The 14,203-nt window shown below is 41.0% G+C and overlaps 1 protein-coding gene across 2 annotated transcripts; it reads right to left on the bottom strand.

Moving 5' to 3' along the window:
- Positions 1–37: 37 nt before the first annotated feature.
- arhgef38 (Rho guanine nucleotide exchange factor (GEF) 38) lies at positions 38–13,945 on the bottom strand. 2 transcript variants are annotated; one of them, XM_062388539.1, is made up of 14 exons: positions 13,597–13,945; positions 7,817–8,001; positions 7,113–7,230; positions 6,861–7,008; positions 6,716–6,733; positions 6,065–6,264; positions 5,792–5,925; positions 5,471–5,575; positions 5,256–5,375; positions 4,062–4,424; positions 3,844–3,981; positions 3,150–3,357; positions 1,372–1,664; positions 38–733 (listed from the first exon to the last, which is right to left on the bottom strand). In XM_062388539.1, exons 1-14 carry the CDS (start codon positions 13,811–13,813, stop codon positions 551–553), a joined length of 2,430 nt encoding a protein of 809 aa, XP_062244523.1. In that variant the 5' UTR covers positions 13,814–13,945; the 3' UTR covers positions 38–550. The 2 variants fall into 2 exon arrangements, with proteins under 2 accessions (XP_062244523.1, XP_062244524.1); XM_062388540.1 differs by lacking the exons at positions 38–733; positions 1,372–1,664; positions 3,150–3,357; ... (5 more) ...; positions 6,065–6,264; positions 6,716–6,733 and having other exon boundaries at positions 6,857–7,008.
- Positions 13,946–14,203: the final 258 nt, after the last annotated feature.

Here is a 14,203-nt window from a genome sequence, read left to right as displayed (position 1 = left end):
GATACACACAGAACAAATGAAGAATGGCTCCCACAAGTTATCATAAAGTTTTTTTTTATACAGTATTATGACATAACTGTTCAAATATAAGTGACACTATATATATATATATATTTTCTTCATTTCACTTCAACATAAAACATATACTTCATCTATAAATCATTTCACATATAACTTCTGCTTCATCTATAAATCAGTTCACATATAAAATTTACTTCATGAATACATCACTTCATTATTGATCAACACTGATGTACAAAAGTGCTCAGCACAGTGCCTTGTATTTTCCTTCCATCATTATCCATAATCATCTGATTACTGGTGCCGTTGAAGATGAAGCAGATTATTTATCAACACTTATGGTATGAGACTTCTGATAATCACATTTTGTGAAACCTTCATCAACCCTTTGACAGATTGGGGACCTGCCAGGGTTAATTAACTTCCAACAGTTTTGTTTGAAATGCCACAGGTTCTTCTGGAGTTTGGTTCCCTGGATGGTTTTGTTTTACTGGAAATCCTATAGCTAAACAGAGGGCCTCTTTGATTTTTACGCATAGGACATCCTGCCAAGGTAGTTGGCCGGTACGTATCCCTTCTGTCCGTTAGCCTCAGCCAGCCACCACTCCTTGTTGCCTCCAAGGTCACAGAACTTGATGATGCGGACATGCTGGTACTCCTGTAAGGTCAGCTCCTGGTCACAACGGGCGTGGAATGCGTACACGGCATAAAACTGTGGAAACAGACGCATCAATAAAATGTCTGAGGCCCAGAAAAGACAAATATTTTTGTGTTTTTTATGAAATAATTTGGGTCAGGGAAGAACCCTTTACATTTTAAATGGATCCAGGATTTAATCTTCACTGTCTTCATTATTGTGAGATAGCTTGACTCTTAACATCAAAGAATAATTATGGATCTGGATAATAAATAATCCGGCATGTTTAGAGGACTGATATTTATGAGTTCATGCAATTTGGTGCAGATCAATAAAAACCTGAATCTAGTGAATTTTATAGTGGTTTCACGAAGGGACTGTTTTTTTCCTGTGCAGATGTAAGTGCTCAACTGAGTTCCATTGTTGTGCATCCTCCTGTCAATCCAGATGGGGGCACTGTTTATTAGTACATGTGGTGTGTGGCTTGATGCAGTTCCTCCTTATTTTCTGATTATTTAATGTTGATTTTTCAAAAAGGGTCTGTAAGCACAATTATGTACGTTCAAAAACATTTAATTTTCGTTTACCTTAATTGCCCTTTAGGTGAAAATTTAATTGATCTGAACCATTATTTTTTACACTCTTTGCTAAGTAATGTCGTATCATAAAGTCACATCCATATGTTGCAAGAACCTGGAGGCGACCACACGCACCTGCTGAGCATCTGTGTCCGATGTCTCCTCCAGGTACTCCGGGCTCTCTGACTCCCCCTGTAGGCCAGAGAGGGTTGAGCCACTGTCAGTGGTGGTGAGGTTGAAGCTTCGCAGGCTGCTGCTGCCACTGCCCGACACAAACAGGCTGAGGTCATCGAAGTCATCGTCCACCATGACAGTTGGCGGCTGCTGCTGTTGCGGCTGCTGCTCTTTGACCATCTTGCCTCCTCGCTGCGAGTCCCTCAAAGGGTTGTACTGCTTCAGGAATGTGGAGTAGACGTAGCCCTGTGCACCTACAAGTGACACACAGCAACAGTTTGTCAGGATGTCATACTTGTTAATTTTTTAAGGGTCAGTTCGGCCAAAATAACAAAACAGTAGCATCCCTGAGATTTCTGCCTGCGACACAAATTGATTTATTTATTTCAAGGGATAGTTCACTCAAAAATTAAAATTCTTTCATTTTCTACTGCCAATAATCTGGATGGAGGGGTGAGTGAATTGTTTGAGTCAACAAAACACTTTTTGAGTTTCAGGGGTAAACAGCATTGCAGTCAAATCCAATATAATTGAAGTAACTGTTTTACAATTCTTTCATTTTTGGGTGAACTATCCCTTTAAGCACCACAGGCAAACATTTACCATAGTGGGTTGAGCACAGAGACTGTATATAAAGATGGACAACATGCCTCTAATTCCTCCTCAATGTCAAGAAATGAAGCCTGAATGTAATAAGAATAATAATAAGAAAATTGTGCATCATTTGGATGAATGTGTTTTTAATATTTATGATTATGTGTCTCACATTATGGCCGTAAGCATAAGCCACAGTATTTACTATATCAAATCCAGTTACAGCGAGTAACCTGAGGAGTGTGTAAATATGAGATGAGCATATTCATAGCATGGATATCAACAGAGGGATGAACAACAACTTCCTGGGAATGCTTGTAATCCCACAGGAAAAGACGAGTCTGTGAAGAACACGCCGAGAAACCTACACACCCTTTTTTTTTTCTCCTCACGCTCATAAAATAGAAATTGTTATTGCAGAGTACAGAAAGGCACGCAAGCGGCATCTCTCTAACCCTGCTCCTCAATACCCAAAGGGAAAGGCTTTGTACTCTAAGTAACACTGCTTACAACGCAGAGCGGTTTATTCCAAACAAGACGTCGGGATCTCAGGTGTTTCTGTGAGATGTGGAGGGGAGATGGAGACAAGCTGAGGATAACCATCTCCAGAGGCAGGCAAAGAGGAGCCCGGCAACCATGACATCACAGGATCTGCTGGGACTGATTCTTGTGTGCTGACTTGTCGGAGTCAGAAAGTAAAGTTTGGTGCTTCTACATGAGCCTAAGTCCTCTCACAGATGCAGGTGTGTTATTAAAGGAGACCATTCAGATAATTAGTCTAAAAAGGATTTATCATTTTATGTGTCAAAGAGTTACTACCTCTGCCTCAAGTGTCTTTGTCCTCATGCACACACACACACACACACAAACACACACACACACACCATACAGATTTGCACAACTTATTAGAACTTTCCATTGACTTCCATTCATTGTGACCTTTTACCTGACCTTAACCATGAACAATTCATACCCAACTCTAACCTTAAACTAACCACAGTTCACATCTTAGCCCTAACCATAGCCAGGACCTCAGAAATGACGTTTAGGACTATGGTCCCCATAAGGTGAACTAGTCCTGTCATGGTTGGTGTTTATGCTGGAAAGTTCTTAAAAAGGTAGCAAAGATAAGTACACACACACACCTTTGCCTCCAGTGGTAACTAGCCAGCGGCTGCTGCTGCCCAATGGGTCTGTGTCCTCCAGCAGGGCCACCAGTTCTCCCTCCAGCAGGCTGAGGTCCTGATCCTGGCAGCCATTACACTTCCTCTTCAGCTGGTACAGACGGTTCTGGGGGTATTCTGTCAGCAACCGGGCTCGCTGTTCCTCCGTTTGATGCTGCACCTCGATTGTCTGTATAGACAGCACGACACAAAGGACTGTTGGTGTAAATATTCAAAGTGGGTGCCACGTGTGAGGACACATGCTGGCATATCACTGGTTACAAGATTCTTCTAGGGAGGGCAACAGGTAATAATCTCTTGAGAGGTATAGGATCTGGAATCAACCTGCTGCTCACATGACCATGAACAAACACACTTCTACATGTACAGATGAGTATGCATGTGTGCACACCTGCACATGTATCATCTCTACATCTCAGGGGACGGTAACCAGCTTTAGGTTGCCAGGGGCCGCAGTTTTATCAGCCTGGAGCTGTTCTCTTTGATAGGAAGAGAAGCTGCCAGTTCATGGCTTGGAATTTGTTGAAATGGTTTGTAAAGTATGTGGGACTCTTGTTTTTATGTGAGTTCAATGATGAGTCTAGATATACACAACTGATCAGGGATCTGAATAGTGCAGACTCTGTGGATCCTCTAATACGGAATGATTTCATACCGTTGTTTTCTTGTCTCGTTGTCTCTCAAAGCTGACTTTGCGCTCCATGAGCTTCTGTGCATTATCTTTCACAAAAGTCAGATTATTCAGCTCATCCATGATGCTGTTCTGCACCTCAGCAATGTTCGACAGTGGAGCCTGGAAAGGCAAGAATGGCAAATGTGAGTTTCAGGGTTAAATAAAATAAAAGGTGTCTGCATTATGATGAGAATCCTTACTGGTAGCTGCTGCATGGATGGAGCCCGTAGTAGTATTTCATCCATCAGCTCTCTAAGCAGGGCGACCAGATACACCACACAGTTGGTCAGGATGGTGTATGCGGCCATGTTGAACCTCTGCAACTCCTCCACCAGCAAGGCGTTGATTGCTTCGTAGTCCCTCCTGGTCGGGCCGGCTGGGTCCTCTGGTGCCGGTACAGGGGAGGAGGAAGGGGTGGACGACGAAGATGAAAAAGAGCGCTCGAGGCGGCTGCAGTAATCCAGCAATTTGTCATAGCGTTTCTGGATGAGCTTCTGTGGGGCTGTGAACATGCCCTGCAGGGAGGAGAGGGGGACGAGGACCAAGCGCTCCATACCGTCCTTCTGCAGGAAGAAACCAGGCAGGTAGCAGAAGTTGAGTAGAGATTTAAAGCATTCGAGAATTATATATTCTCTATGATTAAATCTCTTATTTCCAACATGCAGCAGTGTCTCTTTTGTACACAGAAAGCCAGTAAATTGTGCATTAACCTTAAATGCATAACAACAAGAGAGCTGCTACAGCATCATTTCCATGCAGACAGACAGATGTTGTTCAGCTTACAGTGTGAGTTCAGCACACATAACAGACGTCTATTATAGCAAGGTGCAGGCAATGGCTGGTGCTATTCATCAAGAAAAATAAAATCTTCTTCCCACCTGAAAGCATTGAATGTTATAGCTGTCATGTTTTGACTGTGGCAGACACAAAACAACCCTTTCATGCACAATAACTGTGTTGCTTTTCCTCTAAGAGCATGTTTGCCTTTGAGTCTAGAGTCATTTTGTCAAGGTCATCACAGATCTGGTTCGGGGGCAGCGCTGAACTGCTGCAGTGAAGAGCTGCTCTACAAAGAGTCCCATTCAGAGATGGAGTTACATTTTAGAATTGGAAACCAACGTGCAATCCAGAGAGAGGAGAGCTTGAGAGGCAAGGTGAGAGGAAGCTACTGGATTGAGTAAGGATTAATAAAACAGGCAGAAAAAAAAGACAGATGACCCACAGTTAGAGGATGAATGAGAGGTTGTGTAGGAACAACAAAGTGAGGCCCGGCACCAACTCAGAAGAATCAGGGAGGAAAGGGAAGAGTGGGAAAAAGCTGGACAGTTACATCAGTTGTTCTGTGAATAAAACTGGTGACTTTTTTATTGTGAAGCACAAAAAAAAAAACTCACAAAGTGCTTATAGGGATCATTTCCGTTATTGTGCAATGAGCCATTTATCCCATTTTTGTTTGGATCCTTAACAATGTTCTCCATGTCCTGGACGTTCTGGACAGCTACAGACACCATCTCCTGCAGAAAATACATTACCAGCAAAAAGGTTTACAACGTTAATGATGAAACAGCATCGAACATGCCCATTCTGCAGTGGGAAGTATAACACCTACCTGAATGTGCTGCTGGTAAAATTGAAGATTCTTGACTAGCTGCCTCACGGCTTTCTCCAGACATCGGAACAGCTTCTCCTCTTTGTCAAATACTTCATCTCTCACCTACAAAACAACAATAATTAAAATCCAAATCACGCCTGTAACTTTCTATATATTTCGACACTTGAAAATGCCATTAATAGCTCTTTAAATTTATAATATATCTCAAGGCAAGACATGGTACTGATTTAAACCATCAAGTTAACAAGCTTCGTGATTTCAATTTACATCTTTTTAATCGAGTTTTGACTGTGGAGTGAAAACTTTCTTTATTTTTACCTGTGGTTCAACTCCGGTGAGGATCTTGAGATAACCGGCGAACCTGTCGCCTTTCTTACGGATGGAGTGGAAATTGAACTTGTTTAGTTTCCCCCTCAATGTTCCTTCATCTTCCAACCGCTTATACTTCATGACTGAGAATAGATAAAACATGGAGGCAGAATGAAGATAAAAAGAAATTATATAAAATGACATGCGCTGTCCTGACTGAATTTCATGAAAGACTGAGGTAGAAAAATGATGCACTGGAATTAAAAAAACTGAAAATCTCACCTATATCCTTGCGCCTCTTGAACTCATTGATGTTCACATTAATGATTTTGGCAGCGGTGAACGCCTCCTGCAGAGGACGGCAGTCAGGATGGTCCTCGGGCGTGGCATGCCACAGCTCCCCGAGCAGCAGAGGGTACTTCATGATCCTCTGAACCGGTTTGATGAGCAGTGAACCCATATTCAGCAAGTTAGGTTTACCCCTGTGCAAATTACAAGAATATATTAAATATATATAGTAAAAATAAATATCTTCGTCAGAGCCTGGCTGACTTATGGCCATATAAATATACTGTATATATGACATATTAGCTGGTATCTAAATGTAATATAGTAAATAAATTTGGAGCAAAGCATCTTTTCCTTTCGTTTAAGATAAATCTATTGATGCATTTTCATCATTTCTGAATTAAAAAAACTTTTTTCTGCAGTATTTTCTGTAAAAGGTTTTATTCACATTGATGCATGATGACCAGTGCTGATATATTATATGTGACATTCCCTGTTCAGCCACACTGATGTAATGTTCATGTTGATGTTGAGATTCAAGAAAGAAAACACAAGACCAAAACTGCAAAATCAACACAATAATCCAGATCTATATATAACAATATACTAAGAGTGTCAATAAGTTTAAGATCATGGTATACTTACTCTTCGTCGTAAATTTTCCTGTAATTATAAAGACAAAGAAACACACCATCAGCAATCATAAACAGTAAATCACAACATTTAGAATTTCTGGGAAGTTAAGTTTGAAATGATGTGACGATTATTTAAAGGAAGTGACTTCACTTACTTGAGTGCCAATACACATGTGGTGAAATGTTGCTTTATTTCTTCCTCTTTCTCATACGATTTGAGCGACGTGTTGGCGTCATCGTGATGGTAACAGTAAATCTTATATACATCTTCTAAAGCTGCCTTTGCCTGGATGAATACTTCTCCTTCAAATAAAAAGTGGGACGTGAGATACTTTTGGTCTAAAAGGATCCAGACGCAGTAACATTTTAAAAAGTATCAATTCAGCCAACAGTGAAAATGTTAGTACCTATAACAACTGCTTCTGGATCAGGGTCAGCCAGGGCCTCATGCAGTCTGTGAAGGAGAGCGGCAGATACTTCACACAATGTCTCCATGTTGGTGAACAGCCGATCGATATCCACAACCTGACAGAACATAAGGAAACTGTAAAACGTGACTTTGACCAGCGGTTTCCCATAGAAAACTCTTGTCAGAGGTTATTGTCACGATGGGGTTAATTTCAGTAATTAGGTTAGAGATATGGAATATATTTATATTCTAAGGTTGGCCAGATCTAGTGTTCCACATGAGCAAGTGACACTTTTAACTCATTCGTAATTAGGGGAGCACTAGTGTTGACATTTTTAAATGTAGATTTATAAATACAACAATAACGAACACTTGAATGGAACTCAGTAACACGCAAACAAATTAACGAGATCCAGAGTTTGGAATTGTGTGTCCACTGAATTGCACACGGCCAAAAATGTCTGTCTCCTAAATATGCTTGTTTGTTTTTATCAATATCCATTTGTTCTTCCCTTCCCATGCTCCATAATGTTATGTTAAAGAAAGTAAACAAACAATGTCTGGATACTCTCCTTGTCCAGATCTGTGCCAAAATTTAACCAACCAAACAAACACATTAACAACCAACCAACCAACCAACCAAACAGGCAACAAACACACAAACAGATCAGGATAAAAACACAACCTGGTGGCAACACCTACCTGCATGTTGCGTAGCGGCTGCACCACCTCTCTGATGCACAGCTCCAGGTCTGTGAGGTAGTCCTTCTCAGTCTCCACAAGCTCCTGAATGACCTTTGCCCTGCGGTTCATCTTCCTCAAGCGGACCTCCTCTGGGTCCATGGCTGGAGAGGGGGGTGCTGACAGGTCGTGTGGAGTCATTTTCTCTGAGAGGAAAAAAAACATGATTTAAAGACATTATAAAATTAACAAAGATGTGAATAATATCATGTGCATTGTATGTGCTATTTACAGGTACATTACTGTGAGGTAGGCTTTAGAGTTCAAATCTAAATTCATACAGCTAATGATGTGAATACACGTACGTTTTGGTGGTATAATCTAGCATGTCATGTTTTTGCCAGCATTTCAAGCCACATGTAGAGTGTGTGCATGTGTTTGGATGGCAGTAAACACCCTGTTGGATGCGTATGCTTGGAAAATCATACATGTCTGCAAACGCATTCGCTTGACGCCTGAGCAGCCGTTGCTATTTCACGGTGATCTAATTATTTTGACTCAGACGCCAAAACGCCTTACTTAACATGCCAAGCAGGCACGCTGCTCATTTTTTTTTTTTTTATTGCTTTGCTGCCTAATCAGTCTGTGGCTGGTCTGTGATTTGCATGGCAGGCAGAGGTGTCTGCTCAGGGAAGAGCGATGCTTCCTTGCTGCCTAATCGACACCATGCACCACTTCCTCCTCTGAGTGGAGAGAGAGACACAAACAGAGAGAGAGAGAGAGAGAGAGAGGCGAAGGGCTGCAAGGCCTGTGTCAGGTTACAGAACTAATTGTGCCGCTGATGTAATGCCACGGCGTGCTCAGGCATTCCATCTGCTCAGAGGGGGAGTGTGTGAGAGGAGTGGCACGCGATAATGAACACACACACACATGCATGAGCGAAAGCACATATACGCTGACCCTGATTCAAAGAGGGACACACAAAACAAACACAAATACATAAACACAGGCACACACTTGTGCTTGCAAATACAAACACCATCCACTTCAGCTATATACAGGTAATGATTAGACGAGTCACACCCTTTGCATTTCCACCTGGGGTTTGTTTGTGCTGTCCTCAGTTATGGGTCAACAACAGATCTAAAGTTTAGTTGAGAAATAATAGGTCCGAGCTGAGAAAAGGAAAAAGAACTTGTATTTACTGATGTCAGGTAAAATAATTCCTGGTGTTCCATACATATTTCATATAACTTTAATAAGCAAGTAGAATTCAAAACAGGATATCAGTATCCATGTATGTTGTTTTGGCCCAGATTTGGCCCTAATCCATCACAACCCACATCCAGCCCACATACTGCATCAGTGATGGAGTGGCTGGATAATAGTGTATGAAAGAGCCAAGGTGAACCAAGGACAACTATACTGTAAAAACATAGAAAAACACAAATATGCTACAGATATACCACATGTCAACCGAAGGTGTCAAAGGATTTAATTTTTTGTGCTAGAGGGGCCACATTAACCATTTATCACATGGGCCACTTTCGGTTCACAAATTAAACCTTGCCTAAAGCGCCACATGTTTGCCGAAAAAGGTTAAAATTTGTTTTTTATTTGGCCCACATTTGTGGGCAACTTCAGGCTCATATACATTTTTATGCGGGCCACATGAAGGCCAGGCGTGCCGTATCATTTCCTGGAGTGACCTACATCCATATTGCACACTACTTGACGTGCATGCACAAGGGACCACAGACACACATCAGTACATATGTACATAGAAAAATACACTTTTGCGTGCATGCATGATCAAATGTGCTATGAGGAAGTTCCACTGTTAAAGAAAACCAGTTTGGCAGCTGCAGCTTGTTTCCATTTTATTTTCACACAAATCAGAAAAGTTCAGAGTAAACTGTGGCTGGAGCCATTTGCTGAAGTCTAGTAAAATATTGAATGAGCTCAATACTATCTTATGAATGCTTCAGAAGTTGTGTTCTGATCACATTCTGGGTAGTTACACCTTGTCTTCATCTGTTTATATAAGATACATGGGCAGAAAAAACACCCACAGTTGGGAATCATCAACTTTCTAACAAGTGAAAACCAGAACAACAGAATCTTCATCATAATTCATAATTAAAGGATCATTGGACTGGAATTCGATGTTCATGTTTTGTATCCTCCCCTCGTAACTTGGCACTGATCATATTTCAATACTTGGCATAAATGTGGCCACATTTTGTACAATCAGTCTGGGAACTTCCTACATACTTTTATTGTATTAATTGAACAGTTGAAATCTATGTCTCTGTCTAAATTCAGGCTCTCAGGCTGTCACACTGTGAAACATGTTTAGAAAACAGCACATCGACTGTCATGAGACTGAATATGCTGGTGCAGTTGTTTTTTCTGCAGCAGTTATTAATAAACCTGCCAGTGCCTGGTAGTTGCTCCAGGAAAAAGCATGTTAACAGGAATTACTTCTGAACATGTTTCTAGTTTTAATGTGGAAAACCACTTTTAATGAATTCCAGTAAACACATTATAGTGGGAGTGTTATGTAAAAAAAAAAAGGATCACATTCATGTTTCAACCGGATCATTAAGTGTCACATGTCAACATGGGCATTCACTGTGAAAAGAGACCCCGGAATCTGTGAAAACCTCCACCCGTGAGAAAAGTCCCCCATAGTACGAGATCAGATGAGGGTAACCCTTACATGAAGCATATACTATACTATAATAGAATCATATATATATGATAAGAGCAATGGCATACAGATTATTTCAGAATCTTAGTGAAATTTGTTCCATTCCAAAATTGGCCCTGAAAAGATTCCTCCATTCTAGGACAATGTTAGAATTTGTATAATATAACCTGCTGCAGTATAATTCAGCAGCAGGTCTCAAACTATGCTGACTTATCCTTTTGCCAGTATTATGTTTGGTGAGGAATGGTTGCTGGCACAGGAGTTCCCATGTAAGTGGATACAGGGCTTTTCAATGTGCAGCCCATTGAAAGGGATCCAACCGAAACCCCCGGAACAGAAAACAAGGCCTGGTGTATCAAGTATCGCCATCATGAGGAATGATATGTTCGATTTTGCCATATAGCAAAGTGCACAGCTGGATTTTATCACAGTGAATGTAAATCCTGCAAGTCCACTGACTTTGACGTGTTGCCTAAAGATCAATAAAGTATATTTAGGCAAAGGAAGGTAACACACACACATATACACACACACTGGTTTGCGCAGCTGCCATTTTTAGGACACAGCGTGGCCTTTAATGTGAACAGCCAAACCAAAACCTCATGGCTGACCTTAACCTTGACCATTGGTATGCATGGGCATAGTCACCGTGACAGATTCTTACCCCTGAACCTAACCTAACCTATATTAATCAAATTTAACCCAAACTAACCCAATCTAATTTAGCTTACCCTAACCTTTACCTAATCTAACCCAAGCTAACCTAAACTAAATTAATCAAATCTAACCTAAACTAACCTAACCTTGCCTAATCCAACCTAACCTAAATTAAATTAATAAAACCTAACCTAACTTAACGAAATCCGATCAAATCTTAATCATCAAAAAGCCCATTGGAGTTGTAAGGAAATGTCCTCACAACAATTATTTGAACCTGAATTTGTCCTCATAATCATATAGAAAGACAAATATATACACACCTACACGCAAACACACACTGTAAGAAAACAACAGTCCTCAAACATCATAAACCAACAAAGTAACAACAAAGTAACCCGCTCCATAAATGATTAGTGGCTAAACAAATACATATGAATATGTGCTTTACTCTTGTCCTTGAACATGAATTCTGTGTTAGTAAATCATTTTCTGAACTTTTATATTTAGTCATAATGCTGTAAATAATTAGACACACGCTGATATGATGTTACCATGGCGCTGTAGCTCAACCAACCTGTCTGACAGGCAGATGAGAACTGAGCGGGAAGCAGCAGGTCACATGTTTCCTCTTTAGATGAAGTCATCGTTCTGTCAATATTTGCAATGGTAATACCACTGTAATACTGCCTGTCAGCTGTGAGGCCGCTTACATCTTCTTTAGATTATTCAAATGATTTACAGAGGAATAATCTGCAGATTATTTTCTGAAGTCATCTGTTGATCGTACATTTTTTTTAGTAAAGTAGTAAAAGGTCAAAAGTTTCAGGGCATTTCTTTACAATGTAGAAAATGGTTATTAATAGTAAATGGGATAAATAATGAATAGAGTATCAAAATAGTTGCCAATTAATTGCCCAATGATCAAACCAGGAAATTATTTCGACAGCACTTTTTGATTATTCTGTGTAGTTTATCTAGTGTGAAATATGTAAAACAGAAAAAAATGTTTCCTGTAAATATATATCCTACAAGTTATATTTTCAAAACTTTATTATGATATTTAGCTGCTGGTCGACATAATTGTGAACACCTGAAAGTGAAGTTTTCAGCCTATAAACCAAAAAATAAAATCATAATTTTGACGCCGAAGAAACAATATGATTAACTGAATATATTTGTTTGCTGAAAGGAGATGGGTGTTCTCAGGGAAAGTATCATGTAATTTACAGTCATGGAGTTTTCCTGCTGGCCACTCGGACACTATCATGGGAAGAATTGTCTCTTAATCTAGATTTTCCAAATCAGTACTGAGGTTTGAATTGATCAAATATCACTTTTAGTCTTAGTCACATTAAGTCAATTAACAACACCTCACATGTTTCAGTGAAGCCATCATTCTGCCAATATTTGCAATGGTAATACCAGAGTAAATACTGTAGCCTACGTAATGGTGCACGTCAGTCTGAGGCTTTGGAGTCAAAGAGGGTGGGTGACTGGTTTACTGCAAACAACCCAGTGTTATTTTTTTTAAACCCTGACTACGGTACAGGTTGGTCAGAAAAACAGAAAGTGCCAAGTAGTAGAGATTCTCTCTATTTCAGGTCAATACAGCTGCTGATAAGGCAATTGTGTGTGACAGCTTGTTTGTCTATATGCCAACAAGTGACCTGGAGGTTTTATTCGATTGAACCCAGAGTCTTTTTGGCTCCTTTGGCTGGAAAGAAAACCCCAGAAACCAGTGATACAGGAAATCCTTCATACTTTGTCTAATCTTTCCTTCCTGCTGACACAGTGATGTCAATCATTTAGCCTGAAGTGCAACATTCCCCGTCACTGACTGACTGCATTCTGAGGGCAGGTGAGCCAGTTATGTTTTTCCCATGAACATGGGCATGACTTTCTCATCTTTTATGATGAGGCAGCATCAATGATTTATTTGTTTATTGTTCTTACTTTCAAGGCCAATCGCTGCTGGTTAAATGTTTTGACGCGTGTGAACCAAACAGAAAGACCAAGGGCCGAAAATATCTTGAAACTAAAGTTATGATTATTCCCAACAACGTACAAGACGTCACCGGTGTCAGTTCTTGTTTACAAGCTGGTCAGGAGCTCTTCTAAAGCCACTCCTCTGTGCACAGTTTGCATATGAGCCTTCATCCCTCCGGGACTATCTCCTGCTCAACACATGGTAACACAACAGGTGCCTTGCATCCAGAGCTGTGCAGCAGTGTATACTTTACGTGTGTGTTCATCCATAGTGGACATACTTGTCTAAAATATCACATATCCAGTGTGTTTTAGTTTTAATTGTTTAAAGTGTTTTCAGTGTAAAGAGTTCAGAGACGTGTCAGACTACTTGTGGCTCATGTGTGTGTGTGTAGATTGTTGCCATAGTTGTGACCCCTTGGGAGGTCATTAGCTGATGTACCTTTAAGTTTAGCGCTGTACTCCGTCTTGTCAGACTGACTCCTCCTCACCAGCGTCCCCAGGTTGAAGTCACCTTTGGCCATGTCATCAGCCACTATGGTGTCCGTCTTTCTCCTCTCCAGGTAACGCAGGAACACAGGCCGGTTCCTCCTCTTTATCACCTTGTCCTTCTCTTTTTCCTTCTCCTTCTCACCCCCAGTGGCCTCCTTGGGATCCATGGTGAGCCCTGTGCCTCCAGACCAGTCAAGGAGAAGAGGGGACAGGAGAAAGAACGGAGAGCGACAGGGAGAGAAAAGAGAGCCTGCGAAGTGCAACAGGTGTAATGTGCACTGGCTGCCTGCTCTGCACAGGTAATGTAGCTCCTCCCTGTGTCCACCTGTCATAAGAGCTATAGTGGCCCCACCTCTCCTCTGCTGTGCTATGCTGCTTCCCTTAAGACCATTCTTTCCACCCACTTTCCCTCAAAGGTCTGCTGACGTAGCAACGGCCACTGGCTGAAGTCTTGTTTTTGCGCTGACTAAAAACAAAATGTCCTCAGAATGAAAAGAACATCATCTCTCACAACGACACAGAGGACAAGGAAGTATTTATGTAAATAGGTTAGGTAC

This window comes from Platichthys flesus, chromosome 5 (assembly GCF_949316205.1).
Source record: "Platichthys flesus chromosome 5, fPlaFle2.1, whole genome shotgun sequence".
Classification (NCBI taxonomy): domain Eukaryota; kingdom Metazoa; phylum Chordata; class Actinopteri; order Pleuronectiformes; family Pleuronectidae; genus Platichthys; species Platichthys flesus.
The sequence above is the reverse complement of the archived record's forward strand: the minus strand, read 5'-3'. Positions and strand labels throughout refer to the sequence as shown.